General features: G+C 36.4%; 2 protein-coding genes across 2 annotated transcripts in view; both read left to right on the top strand.

The window, feature by feature from the left end:
• Window positions 1-8916, top strand: part of LOC127104708 (uncharacterized) — an 89242-nt gene extending 80326 nt beyond the window's left edge. The window contains exon 2 of the mRNA XM_051041877.1: window positions 8728-8916. Coding sequence (XP_050897834.1) covers window positions 8728-8916 — 189 coding nt within the window. The remainder of the gene's footprint in view (window positions 1-8727) is intronic.
• An 85-nt stretch (window positions 8917-9001) lies between these two features.
• Window positions 9002-9679, top strand: LOC127104707 (uncharacterized). Its single transcript, XM_051041876.1, has one exon. It carries the CDS (start codon window positions 9002-9004, stop codon window positions 9677-9679), a length of 678 nt encoding a protein of 225 aa, XP_050897833.1.
• Window positions 9680-27618: the final 17939 nt, after the last annotated feature.

The raw sequence follows: 27618 nt of genomic DNA, 5'->3' as shown, positions 1-27618 counted from the left end.
AAAGGAAGGAAAATGGTTGCTAAAACACTGCTCACACACACACACTGGCTGAAAGAGACACAAGAAAACAGACTGAAACTGACTTGGCAGGATATCGCGTCCTGGGCCTACTTAGTCTATCAGGCATAGACATCAGAGTCGAAGTAGTTCGAACTGGGGCAACGACACATGCTCGCTAGGATATCGCATCCTATGCATACGTATCTCCTTTGGACGAAGGAGAATCAGAGCATTCGTAGCTCGGCTAACACGCACGCAAACAAACACAGGCAAAGGCAAACATGGAGCCTGAATGCCAATTACTGGACTTACATCAGCATCCGAACCAAAACACACACAAGAAGGCAAACGTGGAGCCCGAACGCCAATCACTGGACTTACATCAGCATCCGAACCAGCAAACCCACACTAGAACCCGAATGCCACTCGATGGACTTACATCAGCTTCCAAGCACACAACAAGACAAAACAAAGACACAGGCGCCCGGAGAGATCTGCTCATCTCCTGCCTACGTACCTCATCTGGTATGAGGATCAGGGCGACGTAGTTCCCCTACAGAGGGACACAGGACTAGCCTAACCAGATAACAGAGGGAGACATAACTAGGGAGACTACGACTCGAGCCTAGATGTTATCATGCAAAATCATCCCTAAGTTAAGGTTTCTAGCTAACTTGCACAGGAAGCAAGCATATCCTAAAGCACAAGCAATAGCAAACAGTCACAAACAGCACACACTATATGCACACAAGTGAGGCTCAAACAAGGGTGGGGCTGCAAGAGCAAGCCAACTGTACAGGGTGAGTTTTGCTCTTAACCTTGACATTGAGAGCCAAGGTGAAGCGGATGAAAGGTGAGTGAAGATAAGACTTCACAGCTCTTATCCCTGGCTAGGGAGAGCTTCAGACAAAGAAGTGTGGGTCCAGGAAGTGGGAACCCTTCTACACTTAAGACACTGACACGACTGTACACTGTACAAGATCTTGGGTTTGTATCCCAATGCATCAACACAGTGGTGTGAGCAGAGGGATGACTCAACAGAAGAGCGGGAGATAGATTGCTTATCTCTTTTATCCGCCAATTGCCTTAACAAAGGTCTTTACCTGCTTGGGGACAAAAATAAACAAGCACAAACATCGCCCTCTTAAGGAGGACTTCAGACAGGTGCCTGGCCAAGTAACAGGCCAGGTCTTCCAGACTACATGGAGACAAGAATGTTATACCTCAGTGCAAATTGCTTATCAAGCAAAGCAAAGCAATCTTAGCAACTAATGTACCTGAAATCAATCAAATATCATCAGTATACCAATCACAGAATTAAACAGCAAATGGTTCACAATTAGCTATACACAGACAAACACACTCCGATGCACCAAAGTGCAAGTCAACTCAAAGGAGCCAAGCATCCTACAAAATAAACCAAGTTAGTTTACAATATCAAATGAGACAACTCAATCAAATGTGACTCCACCTCCTTAAGTATTTTGCTTCTTAACCTGAAAATCACATTCAAACATAAGATACAAGACCACTAGGACAAGCCTAGGGTCAAAAGGAAGTGAAAAAGTAAAAACAGCAAGTGACACATGATCAAAACCAAGATTAATCAATTAAAAAGAGAATCCGATTAGTCTCACATCAAAACTATGCACCAAATTCATTTCATGCACAATTTAAGTCAAACTAGGCAATTGTGAACCATATATGAGCAAACAGAATGGTCACACTCAAACAAATACCTAAACAGCTCAATAAATTCCACAAAAATTCCAGCCTAAACAGGACACATTCAATGAGCTACACATCAATTTTCATGCCATTTGGACAAGAGGAAGTAGGTCAATTAAAATCATAAACTCAACAGAAATCCAAGCAAGCTCATACATGGTAGCAAAATAAGCATCAACTTCAATCAAATGCAAAACAGTGAGAACAACTAATAAATGAATGGGACCAAAGCCAAAGTGAACTCAAACATGTTATGAATCACTCCATCAAATTTCACATTCATATGATATGGTATGAGCATTTCACATAGCATATAAGACAATCACTCAAGCAAAACCCTAAAATGTCTAAACAGCAAGCAAAAATCCCAATCAAATAGGAAATGGTTCAAAAATTCCTACAAAAAATCATGGCAAAACTAGACATACAGATGATATCACATGCAAAAATTGGAAGCATTTGGCAAAGCATAGGCATGGCAACAAAATTCAAGAACACAACACAACATAGTGTGACACAAATTGTCACACTCAACTTCAACACATCGTATCTTGCAAACCATAAATCCAAAATTAACAAACTACACATCAAAATCACCAGTAATGAGTCAAGAACAAGCCTATAAAATTTCATGCATTTTGGCTAAGGCATCAAGATTTCATGTTAAAAATGGTGAAACATACATCAAATGCATACATGAACAAGATCACTAGGCAAAGTCAAAAATTCACCAGGCACAACTTTGACTACTATGCCTAAAAAAAACTAGAGACAATTTGGAGATGGATGCAAAAATTCCCATTCAATTTGGATAAAAATTGGATTTATTGTGATTTTTTGAAGTTAATTGAAATATTGAAATGTTTATTGAAGTTTTTTAAATGATTTAATTAAGTCTGATGGCAAACTTGTAATTATTCACCGCCTGGCCAAAACGCGTGCGTTTCAGTAATTCAGTTGCGCATGGTGATTGGCTCGGTTTGGCGCTAAACATGAAATTTGAACGCAAGCCATGGCAATGAAGATCAAACACGCGTTTGGACCATCTTCTTCACCGCGTTCATCAAGCGAATTCCAGAAAATCCAAATGCACAAAACTTCAACCAAAATCAACAAATGGCATATGGTTGGAACCGTCTAAGCACGTAGATTACAAATATCATGATGAAATTTACCAGAAATTCATACACAATGAGAATCGATTGAAAGAAGTTTTAACATCTAGACTTTGATTCGAGATTTCTCAGCCAATGTCCAATGAAAACGCACGATTCAAGCTTTAGGCTACTCTACAATGAACATTCTATCAAATCCCTATCCTAATTGAAGCAATTATGGAGTTTGATTTCCAACCTTAATCGAAATGCAGTTATGGAATTGTTGAGTTCAGGCCTTGAAATCCAAAAAACAGATGCGCAGCAAGGTGTATACAAGCATGTGGAGTCAAGATCCTAGCTCGAAGCAGCTTGTATTGGTGGAAATCTCCAACTGTTATACACAAGGTGCAAATGCCATGGCCATGGATCTTCAAGGTTCTTCCACTGTGAGCTTCAACAGAACTGCTACCACACCTACAGATGATGAATCACAAGAGAAAACACGAAAAAATGGAGGGAATCTTGATGAATTGTGAAGAAGTGTGAAAGTGCAAAATGGAGAAAAATGAGAGAATTCTTGTGTTTTGCTTTTGGATCTGAAAAAATGGAATGTGATTAAGCATTCTGTTATGATTAGATCATTTATACCAAGGCTTAATCCAAAAAATTAATCAAGATTAGCAAATGGAAAGGATTAGTGTAATGTGCATTTTCAAGTGTTAGGTCCAATATGCCCTTTTCCAAACCAGTCCACATATCAGCTCAAAACCAGTTCACACAAGTCCAAAATATCATTTGTGATGTGCTGCAAAAGGTCTCATATGCATATGGCTTGTATTTCTCAAAATCACCTTTTCATGCCAAAAATGCAAATGTGTTCACTTAAAAAATGCCATTTTGCCATGAGAGTTTTTGATGAAATTTGATTATCCACCATGAAAGATCATATGAAATGTGGTTTGCTCAAATAAAAATCAACCAAATTGGCCATTCCATGTGAAAGTTATGCCACTTTGAATTTGGGCATTTTCTGAAAATGATTGGACCATATCTTGCCAACCACACATGGGAAATTCAAGTTCTTGGACTTTTTGGAATGGTGAGATCAAGATCTTCAACTTTCATGTTGGACAAAATTCCATTTGAAGCTTGTATGATGAAGTAATTTTGAGGAGAAAAACTTTCCATTTTGGGCAGTTGAAATTACAGGTCACCTGCCAATTTTGGAAACTTCTTGTCTGACTTTATTTTCTTCAACCTTGATCTTTGATATGTCAAATGAGACTTGTATGGACATGAATGAAGCCTTTCAAACCATCTCACACCTTCAAATCCATAAAATCAGGCACAGTTGACCATAGTTGACCACAGTTGACTTTCTATGGTTTCAGCTGAAATTCAGCTTGACTGTTGAGCTTTGATCAACCAATCTTTGGCCCAAATCACTTCATAATGATCCTTAGACCATATGAACTTGATAAATCAACCCTAGGGCTTTGTCTCAATGAAAATAGCACATGCTTGCTTCTTTGACTGATTCTCTTGACCAGTTTGACCTAATTCTTCTGAATTTGCACTTCGGCAAATGGCTATGCAATGCTATGCAATGGACTTTTTTATGCTAATGACCTAATGATGAAAATGTATGTACACAAGGTAGGTGCAAATTTGAGGTGCTACATAAGGTACTCAATTTCAATTCATTATGTATAAACTTTATATGCTAAAAAAATAATAGACTTAAATTCACTTTTGGTCTCTCTAGTTAGAGCGTTTTAAACAATTGATTCTCCTATTACGAAACCTGCGATTTTGGTCCCTTAATTTTGATGGACTTTGGATTTTTATTATCCCCTCCATTTTTGGAGACATTGATGATTGAGATAAAACAAATTAACTACGTGGCAAGGATGACTAGAATAATTATTAATTAATATGTTTTTATTTGAATTAATATTTAATAAGTTAAATTAATATGTTTTTAAATTAATTAGTTAATTAAAATATTTACAATTAAAGTTTTTAGGCTTAAACTTATTCCTTTATAAGAAAGGCCTAATATACATATTACATTCTAACTTATCTCTATTACCTTTATAAACACTCAAATTATTTCTAACAAAAATAATGTGAGACTATATTCTGACCAATTTGTGTTCATCTTATTTTTTTAAGATTCTTTTTCCTCCCTCACAATGTTCTCCTTCTACTCTGCATCCCTCATTTCTTCTACACCGGAAAGACAACATATTTTAAAGGAGCAAGTGAGTAAAATACGAAGCTTGACACACCATATCCATAGCCCGCAAAAGAGTACATGTTAAGGAATTTAGATATATCTAGTATAAACATTCAACTATGCAAACATGAATTTCAGTGTTTTGTATTATGCCTTAAAATGATTTGAGAATGGACCACTTACAATATTTACAGACAATTTGATTGATTCCAAAGTCTTTAATTCTAAAACAGATCTGTCAAATAATGAAGTTAAGAAACTAAACTAAATTATAAGACAAAAAAGCAATTTAAATTTGTAGTATTAGGTTTCCATTGGAAAACCAAATTAGAATAGTAAGATTCATGTGAGTAGAATCACCCAAGGCACTGTCCAACAGTCCAATAATGTTACACTTGTAATTGAACTATACTGACATGATTTGATAACTGCATACAAAATCATAACTTAAAATCCAAATATCATCCTTTTTTACACTGCTAAAACAATAAACCAAACTGCACTGAAACCCTTGAGCATCAACACGAAACCTAATAATAAATATCAATACCAAAAAATTTGCATAAAATATAAGAACACGTGCAATGCATAATCTCAAAAAGAAAAAAAAATGAAATGAAGATACATATACCATAGGTTTTTGATGCCTATAAAGCAATATGCTTCCATAAACCAAAGCTAAAGATCCACATGTAAAAAAGGCTATGAGTTAAAGGTGTATCAACACCTATATAAAAATCATATGAAAGTTTAAAAATACATATAAGAAATGAGGGAAGTTGGAGTAGAAAGAGAATATTGTGAGGGAGGAACAAGAATCTTGGAAAAATAATGTGAACACAAATTGGTTAGAATATAGTCTCACATTGTTTTTGTTAGAAATAATTTGAGTGTTTATAAAGGTAATAGAAACAAGTTAGCATCAAATTCAAACATTTTGCAAATATATCGTAAAATACATCAGTTAGCATAAATTCATAGAGGTTTCTTAGCATGTATTTAATATAAAATACATTAGTTTTCAAATAACCTCTTCCATACAAAATTCAAATACAATTCAAATATTTTTTAAAGTGTTCATACATCATAAAACAAGAAACTTTGTGCATAAACTTTCATATCATTGAAAAAGTTTCATTCAAATTTGTGAGCACTTAAGGTTCATATATTATTGAAATTGATTATAAAACAACTACATATATTCAAATTTGTTTAAGTATTGTAATTGATCACCAAGTGTATGGTGACTTAATTTGTAAAGAAAATGTGTATGCTTTCTAAAAGTGTTTGCAAATAGAAAATGGTATATTTTCTGTTTGTGTTGGAAAAAATTCTTTGATTTGGGGAGATTCAAAATCCAACATATTGTTGGAGTTTGTAAAAAGTTTCTTTGAATAGAGTTGATTCAAATTCCACCATAAGTTTGGTGTTTATGTTAGAAGATTCTAAGACAGGTCTTGGTGCGAGGCTTGTATAAAAATATTACATAGTGGAAAATCCCTTCAAGGTGTGAAAGGACTATATGTACCCTTAAGTTGGAAAAGGGAACTAGGATAAATCTCTTGTGTCTTTTATTTTTTTGCATTTTATTTTTTATGCACTTTCATTCAAAGTTCATACACTTGATTATGAAAAACAATAATAAAAAGGGAAGAACCGTTGCTTAAAAATGAGAAAAAAAATCATAAAACCTAATTCATCCCCTCTTAGGTTGCTCTCAATACTTACATTATTAGTAGATTCAAGAACATTGAGGATATCTAGAAAAAGAAATAAAATAAGACTAATCAAGCCAATTTAAAAGGAATCATTTCATATAAGAGGCTGAGGGAATGAAAATAATCATGCCAAGAAGAAATCCCTTTGATAAGAAATTTGGATACTATGATGATGAATGTTGGTTTGTGAAAGAAAATAAACCTCAAAACAATTAAGCAGAAGCAATTTTGGCACACTAAAGCTCTTGTTTTGATTTTCAACCATTGATTCTTATGGTGACAACAATTGAAGATGAAATGAATTCAATGACCTAGTACATTGACATAAGGTGCTCAAATCATATGATAGATAACAATAACTTGATCAGTTAGTTTGATTTAATAAAGAGAACTAAGACAAACCTAGCTGATAGAAATCCAATTGGAAGTATAAGGCATGATAGATGTTCTTGTTCATCTACAATATTACAAGAAAGTAGTAATATAAACAGTATTATATATCCCTGAGATGAAGTGTAATATAATAAGTGTTGATAGTATAAATGGTATACTTAGTAATCATAGAATATGATTCACTTAAGTATGATGCTACAGGAGGCTAATTTTAAAATAAGTACGTGCAAAATATAGAACCCTCAAGATTTTAAATATGGTTCATTCAAAAAATTGTATCCCGTTTGATGTGTTATCATTAGGTGGAAACAAATAATTAATCATATTTATAGATGAATTCTCGAGAATGACGAGTCTATATTTGATTAAGGCTAAGAGTGATGCCTTGTAGGTGTACAAAAGATTTAAGAGATTAGTTGAGAAACATAGTGGCAAGACCGTGAAGACTTTGAGGATAAATAGAGGAGGAGATTATACATCCAATGAACTTGAAAACTATTGCAGTCAACATGAAATCATACATGAATTCACAACACCATATAATCCAATACATGATGAACTAGTTGAAGAAAGAAACATAAGTGTACTGAAAATGGCAAGAAGCATGTTTAAACATAAAGGGCTAACTCACAATCTATAGGTAGAAGTAGTGATCACAACTGCTTATATCTTGAGTAAATACCTACAAAATATTTAAGGAAAAGGACAAGAGGATGTTTGGTCAGGAACGAAACTAATTGTGACTTATTTGAGAGTGTTTATCTCACTATACTTCAAATGTATCCCTCATGCATGAAGAAAGAAGCTATAAAGTAGAGGTGAACCAATGATTTTGGTTGGTTATCATATGATTGGTGCATATAGATTGAACAATCTCATGTTGAATAATATTGAGATGAACAAAGATGTCAAGATAATGCGGAAGAACCCTGGGGTTGGAAGAAATGTGATGCATCCAACACTAAGTCCATAATTAACTTGGGTGGCAAGGAAAATTGCAAACACTGCAAACATTCATGAGGGTGGTGATGAAGACACATTATCAGATGAAGAACCTCGAATTGGGGTCAGACTGTGAATAGGAATTAGTTTATTCATAGATTAAGGGTTTGTTCCTAGAATAAGGGAAACAAATCAGTATTAATAGGAATTAGTTTATTCATAGGGTTTGTTCCTAGAATAAGGGAAACAAATCAGAAATTGATTTGTTCTCATTAAATGTAATTAATTAGTGTAATTACTTGTATAACCCTGTAATCTCTATATATACCAGAAATAATAATGAGAGAGGGATCAAACCTATTTTTCTGACATGGTATCAGCCTCACGATCAAACTTGTGATTTTCTGGTTCTGATCGAGTTTTGTTGTACATCGTTTATTGGTCTCTGATCGATCAACGTGGAATTTGTTTCGCGGAGATTTCATCGTGATTCTAGGGTTAGGGCTTCGGTTTGTTTTGCGATTCTTTTCCCAAATCGTGATTCTCGGTCGTGTTTTTTTTTTCGGTTGCAATTTTGATTTTTTTTGTTCTTGGATGTTCTTGGTTTGAGATTCTTGATCGTGATTATCTTTTGATTTTGCCACTTCTTCAAAATCGCATTTGCTTTGTTTGTGGATTGTGGATTGTTCTGTTCGTGGATTATCTTGGTTATCTTCTTGTTGCACTGTTTGTGGATTGTGGACACTATACTCTTCGTGGAGTATTTGGTTTGTTTACTGTTGCTAGATTATTATTATAATCATAATAATTATTATAATAAGAATTATTATTATTATAATAATTTATCAATTAGTGAGGTTGAATCTTGTTGCATACTAACTTAGATGGCTTCCGAAAAAGAAAGAGATAATTTTTGTGTCCGTTTTACCAGCAAAAATTATTCGGCATGGGAATTTCAATTTAAGATGTATGTTAGAGGAAAGGGATTATGGAGTCACTTAGATGATGTTTCTAAGGCACCAACGGAGAAAACTGCTTTAGATGTGTGGGAAACTAAAGATACTCAAATCATCACTTGGATTCTCAACAGTATTGATCCTCAGATGATCAATAATTTGCGCTCTTTTTCAACTGCTCAAGAAATATGGAATTATTTGAAGCGCGTTTATAACCAGGACAATTCGGAAAAACGGTTTCAGTTAGAGCTAGACATAGCCAACTATAAACAAGGTGACTTGTCTATTCAAGAATACTATTCTGGTTTTCTAAATCTCTGGATAGAACACTCCGCTATTATACACGCTAAGGTTCCCAAGACCTCCCTCGCGGCTGTTCAAGAAGTTTACAACACCAGTGGGCAAGATCAATTTCTCATGAAACTTCGTTCAGAATTTGAGGTTGTCAGAGGTGCTTTGCTAAATAGGAATCCTGTTCCTTCTTTGGATACTTGTGTTGGTGAACTTCTCAGGGAAGAACAACGTCTGATTACTCAAGGAGCTATGTCTCATGATGTTGTCAGTTCCGAACCCGTGGCAATTGCATATGCTGCTCAGAGCAGATGAAAGGGTCGTGATATGCGACAAGTCCAATGTTTTTCTTGCAAACAATTTGGACATATTGCTCGCAGCTGCAGTAAGAAGTTTTGCAACTATTGCAAACAACGGGGTCATATCATCTCTGACTATCCCACGTGTCCTCCCCAACCAACACAACGTCCAGCCCAAGCATTCCATGCCACTACCAACTCTACAGTTGGTCCTCTCAGTACTGGTGCATCTAATGGCGGTGTTATACAACCTGAAATGATTCAACAAATGGTACATTCTGCTCTTTCAGCCTTCGGAATTCAGGGTAAGTCTTCTAATGTTTCTATACCGTGGTTTCTTGATTCTGGCGCATCCAATCACATGACGGGCTCCTCTGAATACTTGCACAATTTACATTCTTATAATGGAAATCAGCAAATTCAAATTGCTGATGGTAATAAACTCATTATCACTGATGTTGGTGACATAAACTCTAACTTTCGTGACGTGCTTGTATCACCCGGAATTGCTTCCAACTTATTGTCAATTGGTCAATTGGTGGATAACAATTATAATGTTAATTTTTCTCGTGTTGGTTGTCTTGTGCAGGAGCAGGTGTCAGGGAAGGTGATCGCGAAGGGGCCTAAAGTGGGAAGATTGTTTCCGCTCCAGTTTAGCTCTAGTCATTTATCTTTTGCTAGTAATAGTGTTTTGAACTCTTATGAGGATTGGCATAGAAAATTGGGTCATCCAAATTCTGTTGTTTTGTCTCATTTATTTTTAAAATGGGTTTGTTGGGCAATAAACATGTTTGTACTGCTTCTATTTCATGTTCTGTTTGCAAATTGGCTAAAAGTAAAACACTTCCTTTTCCATCAGGTGCTCATCGTGCCTCCACTTGTTTTGAGATGATTCATAGTGATGTGTGGGGAATGTCTCCTGCAACATCTCATGCTCACTATAAATATTTTGTCACATTTATTGATGACTACAGTCTTTTTACTTGGATATATTTTCTTCGATCTAAGTCTGAAGTGTTTTCTATGTTTCAGAAGTTTTTGACATATGTTGAAACTCAATTTCAAGCAAGTGTGAAAATTTTTCGATCTGACTCTGGAGGTGAGTATATGTCTCATGAGTTTCAGGAGTACCTTCAACAAAAAGGGATCTTATCTCAACGATCATGTCCCAATACCCCCAAACAAAACGGGATGGCAGAGCGAAAGAATCGTCATTTGCTTGATGTAACGCGCACTTTACTTCTTCAAGCTTCTGTGCCATCCCAATTTTGGGTAGAGGCACTTTCCACAGTCGTATTCTTGATCAATCGTCTTCCTTCTACGGTTATTGATTTTGATTCTCCTTTCTTTCGTCTTTTTAAAACTCAGCCTGATTATAGTTATTTACATACTTTTGGATGTGTGTGTTTTGTTCACTTACCTCAGTTTGAACGAAATAAGCTTGGAGCATAGTCTATTTAATGTGCATTTATGGGGTATAACAACTCTCATAAGGGATTTGTGTGTTATGATGTGTCTAATCACCGCTTTCGAGTTTCTAGGAATGTTACATTTTTTGATAATCAATTTATGTTTCATTCTCTTTCTCCTGTCACAAATGAAATTGCTATTCTTCCTAATTTTTCTGTTATGCCTTGATCTATAGAACGTTACAAACCAGGAATCACATATGTTAGACAACGCAGAAAACAGGTTCCTGTTGCCCCTCCCGACACATATCCGCCACCTGATCCTGAACCGGTCAAACAACGACGTTCTAGTCGAATATCTAAATCACCAGATAGATATTCACCAGACAGGTATGATTCCTCACATACTTCTCTGACCGCCTCACTGTCTAGCATATTTATTCCTACTTGTTATGCGCAGGCTGTTAAAGACATGCGCTGGATAAAAGCAATGAATGAGGAACATCAGGCTCTTCAAGAGAATTTTACATGGGATATTGTCTCTTGTCCCCCTGATATCAAACCCATAGGTTGCAAATGGGTGTATTCTGTGAAACTGAATTCTGATGGGTCTCTCAATCGTTTCAAGACTCGATTGGTTGCCTTAGGAAATAAGCAGGAATATGGAATTGATTATGATGAGACATTTGCACCGGTTGCCAAAATGACATCTGTTCGTACAATACTCTCCATAGCTGCTTCTAACGGGTGGTCTCTTCATCAAATGGATGTGAAAAATGCTTTTCTTCATGGTGACCTGACGAAAGATATTTATATGACTCCTCCTCAAGGTTTATTCTTGTCATCTAAGGGTGTGTGCAAGCTCAAACGCTCCTTATATGGTTTGAAACAAGCGCCTAGAGCATGGTATGAAAATTTCCGCTCAACTCTACTTGGGTTCTCCCTTACTCAGAGTCAATATGATTCTTCTCTATTTATTCATTGAACTTCTACTGGAATCGTCCTACTTCTTCTGTATGTTGATGATATGATTATTACTGATTCTGATCATGCTTCGATTCAAAGCCTTAAACAACAATTACAAGCACCGTTTCATATGAAAGATCTTCGTAATTTGCATTACCTTAAAGTTCAAGTAAATAAAATTAAACTTATAGTTAAGTATTGCATTACTCAAGATAAATTGACATTTTTATTCATCGGAATTGTCAAAACAGACTAATTTCTAAAACTTAGACGAGAAATTTGAATGCTCACCTTTGATTAGATTAAGATTAAAAAAGAGTGTTGATAAATATAATCCTACATCTACATCAAAGCTTATTTCATAAGCTAACTAAATAATTGTGTTTGTTCTTATTAGTTTGTTAGGCAATATGGTTAAGGGGTTGAAACTAACTTTACGAATTTACTTTCTCAACAAGTCAGTCAGCTAGGAAGTGACAATTGAGATATAAACCCATATTCTCTATTGTATTAGATAATATCAATCACAATACAATTCATTCTAAAGTTCTTCTCCCTCAATTTTCTCCCTTTGATGAACTGCTTAATTTTCAAGGCAACTGATAACGCATGATTTTAATCTAACAGAAAGAGTTTGAATGGTGCACGAAAAACATGCTCCTTAATTTATAATTATATATATATATATATATATATATATATATATATATATATATATATATATATATATATATATATATATATATATATATATATATATAACGTATGTGAAAGGTTTGTAAGACTAAAAAATATTTTCTCCAAAACAAGAAGTAAAACAAGAAGAGTAAAACAAAAAATAAAAGATATTAATAGTTATCGGGTTGAAGTATTTCTTATAATATTTTTAAATATTATTTTGTTTATAAAGAAATATATACTAAATAGCTTGTATAATCAAACAAGTTGATTGACTTTTTTGAGATAGAGGTGTTCATGAATGTTGACTAACATGCGAATCTACCGACTCAAATTAAATTAACTAAATAATTTTTTGAATCTATTTATTTACGAATATATCTGACTCAACCCGTGACTATACTAAAAGCCTAGGTTTGGTATTTTGATTTGAGTTTTTTTAACTTATAAACTCATTTACCCAATCCGTTGTAGGAACGTTAGTAATTTTTTTATTATTATTTTAAATAAAAAACAATATTATTATATGACTACAAACCATTATTTTGTCCTAATTTTTTATTCATCATTAATACATCGAGTTTATATAATTTTTGGACTAAATATTGTTGTTTATTGGTTTTTGTATCATGTGCAACTTAAATATTAAGTGTTATGACATATTAGTGAATTTTAATAGACATTATATGATATATTTCATCTCATTTAAGTGTTATAAATATGTGTAATTAAATTGAATTATGTTATGATTTTTTTTCAATTGAAAAATAATCATTTTATGCATAATCTATGAATCTCACTCAATGTAATTCATGTTGGAATTAAATCCAAAATTTTGAGAAATTCCGAGTCAATCTTGATGAACAAGATTCAATCAACCAATCGAATTCTCTCTTGTTCTTCACTCAAATAAATCAACCAACCTTGATTGCAAGATTGTATCGTTGCACAATGATGATGAAAACAAGGAAAAAAAATTGAATAAGAAAGAAGATTAGGGTTTGACGGAAATTTGGGAAGAATATGATTTCTGCAGAGTCTCTCTCTGTCCACAGTCTGTAGAAAATCTCGTTAATTTTGCAATTGCAAGTGATTACAAGATTGCTATGAAAATAAAGGTTACTCCCTCTATTTATAATTGAGCTAGATTTTTCCCTAAGTTAAAGCCCAAATAATTACAAATGCCCAAAATACCTATTTTGGTCTAAGTCGAAATCTTGTGTCAAGCAACCTGCTTCAACACTTTGACATCTAATACAACTCGACGCATACTACATGTTTCAAAACATCCTTGTTTCTGTCGAGCACTACCTGCTTCGATACAAGGAATTATAATTCAACAAACCACTTAATTCATTGTGTCTAAGACATCTTCATTCATCGTAGAAATTAACTTCTTAAACACTTCGACCTGCACTCCCTTCGTCATGATGTATGCAATCTGATTCTTGTAATCTTGCATCTCAAATCTCTTGAGTATTTTGCATGTATATCTTCTTTTGTGCATCATCAAACCTCTACTACTCTTGTAAAATCCGATGCCAAGAAAATATGAGAGATTTCCCAAGTCATACATTTCAAACTCCTCACTTAGGTCATGTTTGAAGTCTTCGATCTCCTTCTTGCAACTTCATTTTATCAACAGGTCATTGACATAGAGATATAGTATAAGCAATTCATTATTGCTTCTTCTTGCATATACTCAATACTCAGTTGTTCACTTCATAAATTCCTTTTTCCTTAGAGAGTTATCTATCTTCTTATTCCAAGCTCTTGGAGCTTGCTTAAGTCCATATAGGGCTTTATGCAGCATGTATACCTTGATTTCTTTGCCATGTTTCACAAACCCAGCTGGTTGTGCAACATAAACTTCTTCATCTAAGAGGTCATTCAGGAATGAACATTTCACATCCATATGACACGTGTGCTAGATGTTCATGTCTGCTAGACCAACAACCAACCCGGTTGTTTCGATCCTAGCAATAGATGCAAAAACTTCATCGAAGTCGATTCCTTCCTTCCGAAGAAATCCTTTTGCCACAAGTCTTGCCTTGTGTCGAGTTACTTCAGATTTTGGATTCAACTTCACCTTGTATACCCACTTCACATCGTTTACATTCTTGCCTTGAGTAAATTCGACAAGTGACCAAGTGTTGTTGACTTCGATGGACTTCAGTTCCTCATTCATTGCTTTCACCCACTTCAAATCCTTCAATGCCTCAGTTGCATTGACTGGTTCGACATCTGCATAGAAAGCATATCATACCGGCTCACCTTCATCGTCGACCACATCATCTGATATAATCACACATTCTTGCAACCTTGCAGGCATGTGTCTTGTTCTTTGAGGTCTACTTGTGCTTGCTTGACCTCTGACTTCTTCTTGTCGAACTTCTCTTTCGACTACAATTGATGATTCTTTAAATAAGACTCTCATTGAATCCTTCTTGACATTTTCAGTCCAATCCCATTCCTTAAGCTCATCTATGATCACGTCCCTTCTGATCACTACTTTCTTGTTCACTGGGTTGAACAACTTGTAACCTCCATTCGAATGATATCCTATTAGGATCATCTAACTCAATTTGTCATCTAGTTTTCTTCTCAATTGATCTGGAACATGTCTATGTTCTATAGATCCAAATACCTTCATATGACTTAAGTTAGGCTTAACACCAGACCAACATTCTTCTAGCGTAATTCCTTCTAGCTTCTTTGTCGTGCATATAATCAAAATATATGTTGCTATCGACATAACTTCTCCGCATAACTCTTCGAATAGATGCTTGCCTTTCGACATACTTCTCACCATATTCATGATGGTTTTATTCTTCCTTTCTGAAGTTCCATTCTCCTGTGAAGTGTAGGGTGGCACCACCGCATGCACAATCCCTTCTTTCTCACATAATGCATCAAAGTCTTTCGACGCATATTCTCCACCATCATCAGCCCTCAGAATCTTGAGCTTTCGACCACTTTGTCTTTCGACCATAGATTTAAACTTGGAAAATACCTCAATCACTTCACTTTTCTTCTTGATCAGGTAAGTCCACAGTTTTTGACTGAAATCATCTATGAATGTGACAAATTATTTGTTACCTCCAATCGAATCCACCGGGATAGGACCATACAAATCAGAGTATATGACTTCAAGGATTGCATTCGACTTGCTTCTTGCATCCTTGATGAAGTGTATACTTGCACCAATTCAGAGTTTATCTACTTGCACCAATTCTCGTAATTCTGATTCTTCAGAATTGGGAGACTTGTTGGAAAATACCCGTTCAGATGATTCATCAGAGTTTATCTATTTGCACCAATTCTCGTAATTCTGATTCTTCAGAATTGGGAGACTTGTCAGAAAATACCCGTTCAGATGATTCATCACCATCGTGTTGTGTTTCCCACGAATCGCTCAGCCAGTGCTCTAGATACAAGATGTTGGAATTAAACCCAAAACTTTGAGTAATTCCGAGTCAATCTTGATGAACAAGATTCAATCAACCAATCAAATTCTCTCTTGTTCTTCACTCTTCACTCGAGTGAATCAACTAATCCTGGTTGCAAGATTGTATCGCTGCACAATGATGATGAAAACACAAAAAGAAAATTGAATAAAAAGAATATTAGTGTTTGACGGAAATTAGGGAAGAAGATGATTTCTATAGAGTCTCTCTCTGCCCACAGCACGTGGAAAATCTCGTTAATTTTGCAACTGCAGGTTATTACAAGATTGTTATGAAAATATGGGTTACTCCCTCTATTTATAATTGAGTTAGCTTGCTCCCTAAGTTAAAGCCCAAAAAATTACAAAGGCCCAAAACACCTATTTTAGTCTAAGTCGAAATCCTGTGTCAAGCAACTTGCTTTGACATTACGATATCTAATACAACTTGACACACACTACATGTTTCGACACATCCTTGTTTCTGACGAGCACTACTTGCTTCGACACAAGGAATTATAATTCAACAACCACAAGAATGACCGAATTGTTGAGAGTATAGCAAGTGCGAGTAGTGTGGGTAATAGTCCCACATTGGTTGGAAATATGGAGACTTGAGCATTTATAAGTGAGAGAACTCATCTACCTATCACCTTGAGGTTTTGGATGAATATGTGGTGTGTCTCTAAAAAATGTGTTTCTCTAAAAAGAAGAAGTCACATAATGTTTAATGCTCCATAATAAAAAACTCCCCTGACAAATAGTATCATGAGCCTTTGATTCGAGGAAAGGACCGACTTACTTGTATCGAAAATCAACGGCGCCACAAGGGCGGTGAGTAAAATATATTTCGTTGAAGAATGTCAACGGTGTCAGGGTGGTGAATAAAAAATGTTTTGTGCGGTACAATAATTTGTGGAAGTAAGAAGAACTTCGAATGGAGGGAGAGCATTGTGGACTCACACTTGAGGGGGAGTGTTGAGAATGTAGCAAGTGTGAGTAGTGTGGGTAATAGTCTCACATTGGTTTGAAATGTTAATACTTGAGTATTTATAAGTGAAAGAACCCACTCACCTATCAACTTAAGATTTTTGGTGAATAAGTGAGAGAACCCACTCACCTATCAACTTAAGATTTTTGGTGAATATGTGGTGTGTCTCTAAAAAAGGTGTTGCTCTGAAAAGAAAAAATCTCACATTATTCAATAGTCCCTGATAAAAAAACTCCTCCAATTTAATGTAACAATACTCACAGAACGATTGCAACGATATCCAAAAATAATTGAAATCAATATAACTTCATTATTACAAACAAATACAATGAAGCTACTACGAAAGAATTGATTAATTCATTCAACATGTTTTTGGAAATGGAAATACTGCAGAGTTATTGTAATTGAAAGGGAAATATGGAACACCATATGTATTTTCGCAGTCAGAGGCAACATCAACTTATATTCAATTTGTCCAATCTTTTCCATAATAGAGAAAGGTCCAAAGTAGCACATTCTAAGCTTGTGATTACGTCTTAAAGCTACATAATATTGGCGGTAGGGTTTTAACTTTACAAGAACCATGTCATCCACTTCGATTATAATATTTTTTATATACAAAATTGACTACATTTCATGAAGAGTCACTACGCCAAAAACTGGAATAGACAACGCACCTTAGAGGGCGCTTTCTTAAAGAAGCGCACTCTAAAGTGAAGAGAAAAAATAAGGAGCGAACAATTGGAATAGACAGCGCACTTTAGAGGGCGCTTTTGTAACAAAGCGCCCTCTAAAGTGAAGCGAAAAAATAATGAGGAAATGGAGGGACACCAATAGAGGGCGCGTTTATGAAAGCGCCCTCTAAGGGTACCCTTAGAGGGCGCTTTTAAAAAAGCGCTCTCTAAGTCCATGTACATTTCCAGTTTATAAGGCGCTTTTGGAAAGCCTTAGAGAGCGCTTTCAGAAGCGCCCTCTTAGGCCCCCTTTAGAAGGCGCTTTTTTAAAGAAGCGCACTCTAAAGTGAAGAGAAAAAATAAGGAGCGAACAATTGGAATAGGCAACGCACTTTAGAGGGCGCTTTTGTAACAAAGCGCCCTCTAAAATGAAGGGGAAAAATAATGAGGAAATGGAGGGACACCAATAGAGGGCGCGTTTATGAAAGCGCCCTCTAAGGGTACCCTTAGAGGGCGCTTTTAAAAAAGCGCTCTCTAAGTCCATGTACATTTCCAGTTTATAAGGCGCTTTTGGAAAGCCTTAGAGAGCGCTTTCAGAAGCGCCCTCTTAGGCCCCCTTTAGAGGGCGCTTTTTTTACAAAAGCGCCCTCTAAGATCCCCTTTAGTAAACATTAAAATTATAACATATACTGCATGTCTCTTTATTTTCCCTCTCTATATGCTATTTCGTTTACGTAACTGGGTTTTCTCTCTACTGCGATTACTCTCTACTGCGATTACTCTCGTCCTCCGTTCGTTCTCCCTCCCTCACCGTCGTCGTCGCCGTCTCCTTTTTCTGCTGTTGCGTTCACGTTCACTGAGTTATCTGCGTCCACCGTCGCTGTTCACTTTCTTCTCCATCGTTACCGTCACCTTGAAGGTATTTCTCTTCTCCATCGTTACCGTTCACTTTCTTCAGGTGTTTGATTAGGGCATTTTCTAAACTGAGTTTTACATTTTGTGCATTATGTTGATTAATGTTGTTTAGGGCAAACGAGCATTATATGGTGTTCATGAGCACCTTGTTGTAAGGTTTTTTATTTCTGATTGAAAACTGATGTCATTTGGAGTGTGTTTGAGCTTGTGCTTGGAAGTTTGATGATTATGGATGCAAGTTTGTTCATGTTCCAAACACCATAAGTTTGCATTGGTCTTTTGTATGCAGTAGGTGAGTGTGAGTTTGTATTCAATAATGATGAAAAAAAGAGAGAGTTTAGATTGTTGTAACATGAGAGAAATGGAAGGTATATGAATGTGTTTTTTGTGTAGCTTCACGAATATGGTCATTGTCTTACTTGGGTCTTATTGAATCATTTCTATATTACAGATAAAATGGCTAACCAAGACGATATCCATGACGCTAGTGGATCACGTAACAATGTTGAAAAAGAAATCAAACGAGGATTGACTGTTATGAAGTCAATCATTCGTGCAAGAGACAAGGGTGAAAAATTCGAAGTACATTGGAGTGCTGAAGACCAACTAATTGAGCCTAACGGTTCAATGTTGGCAAGTTACATTGGTTCCCTTGTTCGACAACATATTCCGATTACATGTGATAATTGGAGAAGTCCGGAATTGAAGGTTAGCAAAGAAAAAATATGGTCCGAGATACAGGTACTTACCATATATTATTATATGTTTTTTTTGTTGACTATTTGTTGACCATATATTATTATAATATTACTTATAATAACACACTCCATTTGTATGATTTTTAGAGATCCTTTCACATCGATGAAAGCTGGCAAAAATATTGTATTCAATTGGCCGGAAAAAGACTCCGAGGATTTCGATCCTTTTTGTCCAACAAATTTCTCAAGGATGAGGAAGGAAACTTTGTTGAAGCAGAACGGCCAATGAAGTATGCGGAGATTATTTCAGCCGAAGAATGGGATAACTTTGTCGCCAAACGAAGAAACGAAAAATTCCATGTAATGTCTATTAATTATGGTATTATACAATTGTTAAGTTACTTGGTTCTAATATGCCTTAAACTTTTTTATCCAGGAAGTAAGCGACAAAAATCGGAAAAGGGCATCAAAACCCGCGTATCCGTACAAAAAAGGGCGTACGGGATATGCACGGTTACAACAAAGAATTGTGAGTATATTCAAATGCTATGAGCTTATACATTGTCACAATATGTTATAATTGATGATCTTATAATCTGATTCAATTTGTAGCTAGCTGAGGAGAAAAGTGACGCAACATCTCTTCCGGAGCACGTATTGTGGAAGGCTGCTCGGGTTGGGAAGGATGGGGCTGTCGTTGAAGCGGTTCAAAATGTTTATGACGAATGTGTAAGTATATGTAACATTATTTCTTTAATTATATCGAAAATTTTGTTAGACATATAATTCATTTTTAATCTCCTCTAATAATATTTCAGGAGACTTTATCCCAAACCTTACCTTCAACCGAGGTCCAGGATTGCAGGAGCGTACTTAGTCGAGTACTAAATGTTCCTGAGTATTCCGGTCGTGTGAGGGGTAAGGGTTTTGGTGTGACTCCGTCGTCATTTTATAAAAAACCAAAAACAAAAAATCCTACCAACAAAGAGGTGATGGAGACCTTGGCGGAGTTAAGGGCACAAGTACTCGAACTGTAAAAGGAGAATGCAAGGTATAGAGAGGAAAGGTGCGATTCCGAGCCAAAAGATACTAGTGACCGAGCTAGTATCAATTGTCAACCGAAATTTCCCGAGGTAATTATATATGTTATTATGAAATTAAAATAGCATTTTTTTACTTGACACATATACACGTTAACAATAACATTTATTATTGGTTTAGGGCATTACACCTTGTCAGCTGTATCTATCGTCACCAACTTATCGCATAGTTGGCAAGGGAAAAGTGCACAACACTTCGGGTGAATTACTTCACCATAATCCCCTCCCGGTGGGATATATGAAAGTTTCGGTTGACCTTGTATTAGATACCGACGCGCTTCTACCATTACCTGACGTTGTTTCAGAGACAACGTTGATGCGAGATGCAGTCGGATCCTTTGTTGGATGGCCGTCAGATCTAATTTTCCCAGATGCCGAGGTATATATGTACTAAATGATTATGAATATTTAGTATTCACATTTCAATTCAGCTACAATTATGATATTTAATCGATCCTTATTACATGGTAATGTTAGACTCCTACAAGACCCACACATAAAGCTGGTAAAGGGATTTCAAGACGCATCGAGTCGGTTGCATCTCAAAAAGAGGTACAAATATATATACCCATTGAATTATATACGCAACGATTCTATTGCATCACAAAAAGTCATGATTTAATTTATATGAATTTTTAGGTTCCCGGTCGAAAGTTGAAAAAAGCTGGTAACGATATTCCAACGACGTCCGGGACAAACTCTCAAATTATGATGCGTCTTGAGAAAATGGTGGAAGAGTCCGATATTATGCACGGTAGCATCCGTAGTGTAGATTTTGATGAAGGTGTTCTCGGAATTGCTCATTCCGAAATAATTGCAAAGGAGGACATGCAACAACTTTTCGAACACGAAGAATTGGGCATCGCTGTCATTCATACATACATATGGTACTCCGATCAATCTATTATTTACTTAGTTGAACAATTTATTTACACATTTCAATGAGTGGTCTAATGTTTATTATGTTTCTATTTAAGGTATATGTATGTAACATTGATGCGGGGAACTGAATTGTGTAACCGATTCAATTTTATTGCTGCTTTCCATATCAACACAATGTTTATAACGAAAAATCCAACATCCGTAAAGAATGAACTAGTCGATAGATTCATGGCGGCCGGCGATAATACTACACCCAATTTGTATTTTTTACCGTTTAATTCTGGCAACGGGTTAGATTTTCTTTCTAATAATTTCATTCTAATCTATGTATATCTTTTACGTAGAAAATTTTCATGCATCTAAATTTTTGTTTTATTTTACAGTGGTCACTGGGTGTTGGTTGCTATGGATCTTTCGAGACTAATGGTGTATTATCTCGATTCGTTATCGGGTGATTGGAGTAAATATCCGAGTATGAAGAAGACGGTTGACGCGTAAGTGAAATTCCCCTAAATATTCGTGTGTATTTGTATATTTAATTATGTCTGTCAGATTGATCTCAATATACGTTTTTATTTTGTTAGGGCAATACTAAAATTTAGATCGAAAAAGAATTACCGTAATAGGAAGGACATTACCTGGGTCAGAGTTCAGGTATATATTAAGTATCTTATTTTTGCTTATAATAGTGTTTGTTTTTTTGCTTATAATAGTGTTTGTAAGAAATTAACTATATATATATTGTTTGTTTTTCTGTGTAGTGTCCTCAGCAAAACAATTCGGTCGATTGCGGATTTTTTGTATTGAGATTTATGAGAGATATCATTGCGTTGAATCGTATAGACATCCCAAAAATGGTATGGAATAATAACTTAGGGTTTATTTTAATATTATCGGATATTTCATCTAATTTATTACTAAATCATGAATATGTTTTATTCTCTTAATTGTAGAACTTTGAAGAATACAAATCTTACTCAAGAGCTCATTTGGATGAAATGAAGGATGAATTGTGTCAATTCATTGTTGATCAAAGAATCATATAGCTAGGTTGTATATTGTTGTACATATATGTATGGAATATTGTTGTTGTATGCTGTTGTTGTATATATGTTGTATATTGTTGTTGTACTTTTACTAAATCATGAATATGTTGTTGTATATTGTTGATCAAAGAATCATATATTAATGTTGTATATATGGAGGATTAATGTTGTATATAAATGGATTCATGTTGTATATATCAATGGATTAATGGTGTATAACATTGGATTAAAGGATGAAATCAATATGAATTTTACACTTTTGTAGCATGCGAACAGGTTACCAATTAAATATCCACTGTTTTTCAAACAAATTTTTTTAAAATAACTAACACTTTAGAGGGCGCTTTCTGTAGGAAGCGCCCTCTAAACACTTTACATTGACAACTTTAGAGGGCGCTTTGTCCAGAAAGTGTAACACCCCAAATAAAGTAAAAGAATTATTTAATTAAGTTGATAATATTATTTTATTAATTTAATTAAATAAATTGGGTTATTATTATTATTATTATTATTGTTATTATTATTATTATTTGGAATAATAATAATTGGAAAATATATAAGTTGGGATAAGAGAAAAAGTTTCTCATTTGGAACAGAAGAGTTTTACGTGGAAGTTGAGAAGCTGCAGAGAAGGGAGAAGCTGTAGAGCAAAGGCTGAAGAGCGGAAAAGCGGAAGCATTGAGTTGCCGAATTATCTCAGGTAAGGGGTCTGAACCTTATTAAATGATAATATGCGAGCATTTTCATGATTTATGTAGGATTGTTGATGGATTTTGGGGAATTAGGAAGATTGGGGAAGTTGGGGTTTACCGTCGTTTAGTACTATGATGAATAAGTCGAATTAAGCTGAAATTGAATCCGTAGTTGTGTGAGTCACGTTTTCCCGAACGCGTAGCCTTTTACGGAAGTTGAATCGGAGGTCCGGAAGTCCTCCGACGGCGGAAAATGCGGAGAACTCTGCATTCTGCCTTGTGTTAGCGCAGGAACTGCTGTTGTGTCTGCGTTAACCGGTTAACCCAGGGTGTTAACCGTTAACACTGTTGTTATTGTGAAAATGTTGCGTTTTGCCTGCGTTAACCGGTTAACCTATAGCGTTAACCGGTTAACACTGTTGCGTTTTGCCCAGAAGTGAGTTTTGCCTGCGTTAACCGGTTAACCTGTGGCGTTAACCGGTTAACACTGTTCCAGTATTGAAAAATGACTAATTTTTATGTTGAAATGGTGATTTGGCCTATTGTGGTTGATTGTGATGAATCCATGTGTTAAGATGTAATGTTGTTGTTGTTTTGTTGAGTTGTATGTCATGCTATTAATGATGAAGATAACATGATCATATGATGTTGTTGTTGCGGTGTTTTGCGATGTTGACTACGATGCATGTTTGGTGTGCATGCATTCATGGAAGGCCGATGCCTAGTGATGAACGGACATGAGTTCCAATGATGTTGTTGACTCCGGGCTTGTTGAGAGGCTTGGTTCCTTACGGGGGACTCGGATTCTATGGTGATGAATCTGGGAGTGGTGATCCTGTAGTTGATCACAAAATGGGTATACCGAGTCGTGTTGAGTCATGCATGGGTTTGCGCATTGCATTTGATGTGTTGCTTTGTTGATGTTCATGAGTTTGTTAATTTTGATGATGATGATGAGTTGTGTGTGCCTATGTGAAATATATATTTATGTTTATATTTCTGTCGTTATATTATTATTTAATAATGTAATTCTCACCCCTTCTGCATGTGTTTCTGTTCATCTATGATGAGCAATGTGCAGATAATGTGGAGTAGCTATTGTTGAGGTTCGAAGAATAAGAGTAGAGTCATTCTACAGAGTCGAGTCAATGCTCTGGTCATGTGACACCGGGGATTATGGGATTCGATAGCCATATTATTATTATTTACGTTGTTTATGTTGATTAAATGTTGAGATGTTTTGTTGAGATAATGTTGAAACATTATTATAATATTTGTGTTGTTGTCCGCTGCGAAGTGTTAATAAATTAAATAATATGTTTTATGTTGTGATGCGATAAGTGTTATGTTTTAAAGAAATGTAAACTCTTCTACATGTTGTACTCTGATAATATATATAAATATGTCGTTTGGGTAGAAGGGTGTTACATTAGTGGTATCAGAGCATGGTCAGTCCAGTCGAGTCGTAATGTGATGTTTTCCCTGTTGGTCGATTAGTGTAAATGACACTGTCGATATTTAACGGTTGTGGTTGTGTTGTGCAGAGTATGGCTGGAGAAAATGACCGTGCGATTGCTGAGGCTTTGGCTGCTATGGCGCAGGCTATGCAGGCGCAGCAGAATCCGCCGGTCGACGAGTTTAAGAATTTGGGAAGGTTTCTGAAGAATAACCCTCCTACATTCAAAGGGCGCTATGATCCAGATGGTGCTCAGATTTGGCTGAAGGAGATTGAGAAGATTTTCCGGGTGATGACGTGTACTGAAGCACAGAAGGTGCAGTTTGGTACGCATATGTTATCTGAAGAGGCTGAAAACTGGTGGGATAACACTCGCCAGAGAATTGAAGTACCAGGTGCTGAGATGACTTGGGAAAGGTTCACGACGGCCTTTCTGGAGAAATATTTTCCTGCTGATGTGCGATGTAAGAAGGAGATGGAATTTCTAGAACTGAAGCAGGGTAACCTGTCTGTTGCTGACTACGCTTCGAAGTTTGAGGAGCTGGTGCAGTATTGTCCTCACTATAATAATGCTGATGCTGAGGGATCCAAGTGTGTCAAGTTTGAGAACGGGTTGCGTCCCGAGATCAAACAAGGCATTGGTTACCAGGAGATTCGTAGGTTTCCTACATTGGTTAATAAGTGCAGGATATTTGAGGAAGATAGCAAGGCTAGGACTGCTCATTACAAAAGTCTTAGTGAGAAGAAGAATAAGGATCGTGGTAGTCCTTATGCATCTCCGAATGGTAAAGGTAAGCCGAAAATGGTAGATGAGAAGAAGCCAAGTGGGGGAGGATCTTCCATAGCTGGTAAATGTTTCAAGTGTGGCGAGCCAGGCCACCGTGCTGATAGCTGTACCAAGAAAGTGCTGAGATGTTTCCGATGCGGTCAGACTGGTCATAGAGTTACGGAATGTAAGGATGCTGGTCCGACATGTTTTAATTGTGGCGAGAAAGGCCATATCAGTTCGCAGTGCTCGAAACCGAAGAAGGCGGCTACTGCAGCTCATACTACTGGTAGGGTGTTTGCTCTGAGTGGGGTTGAAGCTCCTAAAGAAGATAATCTGATTAAAGGTACTTGCTTGATTAATAATGTTGAATTGCTTGCTATTGTTGACACTGGTGCTACTCATTCGTTTATTTCATATGAGTGTGCAACTAGGATTGGTGTGACTATGTCGTCCCTAGGCGGAAGTATGGTGATAGATACTCCTGCTAATGGTTCTGTGAAGACTTCTGTTGTCTGTCGAGGTTGTCATTTGACGATCTTTGAAAGAGAGTTCGTGGTTGATTTGGTGTGCTTACCCTTGCACCAAATTGATATTATTCTGGGAATGAATTGGCTAGAATTCTATGGCGTGTTTATCAACTGCTACAGGAAGACGGTGCGGTTTTCTGAAGTTGGTGAGAATGATGAGGCAAGATTTCTATCTGCTAGGCAGGTGGGGGATTTTGTGAAAGATGAAGCTCAGATATTCGCTTTATTTGCGTCTCTGCAAGCGGATAAGAAAGTGGTGAGTGTAGATTTGCCCGTTGTTTGTGAATTTCAGGATGTGTTTCCGGGGGATGTAAGTGATTTACCTCCAGAACGTGAAGTCGAATTTGCCATTGACTTAGTACCAGGTACGAGTCCAGTGTCGATGTCTCCTTATAGAATGTCGGCAACTGAATTAGTTGAACTGAAGAAGCAACTTGAGGAATTGCTGGAGAAGAAGTTTGTGCGTCCAAGTGTTTCTCCTTGGGGTGCACCAGTATTGTTAGTGAAGAAGAAAGAAGGTACGATGAGGTTGTGTGTCGACTATCGGCAGTTGAATAAGGTGACTATCAAGAATCGGTATCCATTGCCGAGGATTGATGATTTGATGGACCAGTTGGTTGGAGCTCATGTTTTCAGTAAGATTGATTTGCGGTCGGGTTATCATCAGATCAGAGTGAAGTCAGATGATATTGCGAAGACTGCTTTCCGTACGAGGTATGGTCATTATGAATACACTGTGATGCCGTTCGGTGTATCTAATGCTCCAGGTGTGTTTATGGAATATATGAATCGCATATTTCATCCGTACCTCGATACTTTTGTTGTGGTGTTCATAGATGATATATTGATATATTCTAAGACTGAAGAAGAGCATGCAGGACATCTGAGACTTGTCTTGCAGGTGTTAAGAGAAAGGAAGTTATATGCAAAGTTATCTAAATGTGAGTTCTGGTTGAAGGAAGTGAGTTTCCTTGGCCATGTGATTTCGAGTGGTGGAATTTCCGTTGATCCTGCTAAAGTTGATGCCGTATTACAGTGGGAGACTCCGAAGTCTGCTACTGAGATACGCAGTTTTCTGGGGTTGGCTGGTTATTATCGCAGATTTATTGAGGGCTTCTCTGAGTTGGCATTGCCGTTGACGCAGTTGACTAAGAAGGGTCAAGTGTATGTGTGGGATGCAGCTTGTGAAGCGAGTTTTGTTGAGTTGAAGAAGCGGTTGACCAGTGCTCCAGTGTTGATCTTGCCTAATCCTGGTGAGTCCTTCGTTGTTTATTGTGATGCTTCTTTGATGGGTCTTGGTGGTGTTTTGATGCAGAATGGTAAAGTTGTAGCTTATGCTTCTAGACAGTTGAGGGTTCATGAGAGGAATTATCCTACGCATGATCTAGAACTTGCAGCTGTTGTATTTGTGCTGAAAATGTGGAGGCATTATCTGTATGGTTCCAGATTCGAAGTGTTCAGTGATCACAAGAGTCTGAAGTATCTGTTTGATCAGAAAGAGTTAAATATGAGGCAGAGAAGGTGGTTAGAATTACTGAAGGATTTTGACTTTGAATTGAGTTATCATCCCGGTAAGGCTAATGTAGTTGCAGATGCACTGAGTCGAAAGTCTCTACATATGTCTATGATGATGGTTCGGGAACTTGAGTTAATTGAACAGTTCCGCGATATGAGTTTGGGTTGTGAAGTTTCCGCTGATAGTGTAAA

The sequence above is a fragment of the Lathyrus oleraceus genome, chromosome 7 (genome assembly GCF_024323335.1).
Source record: "Lathyrus oleraceus cultivar Zhongwan6 chromosome 7, CAAS_Psat_ZW6_1.0, whole genome shotgun sequence".
NCBI lineage: Eukaryota > Viridiplantae > Streptophyta > Magnoliopsida > Fabales > Fabaceae > Lathyrus > Lathyrus oleraceus.
This window is presented reverse-complemented; position numbering and strand designations above follow the sequence as displayed.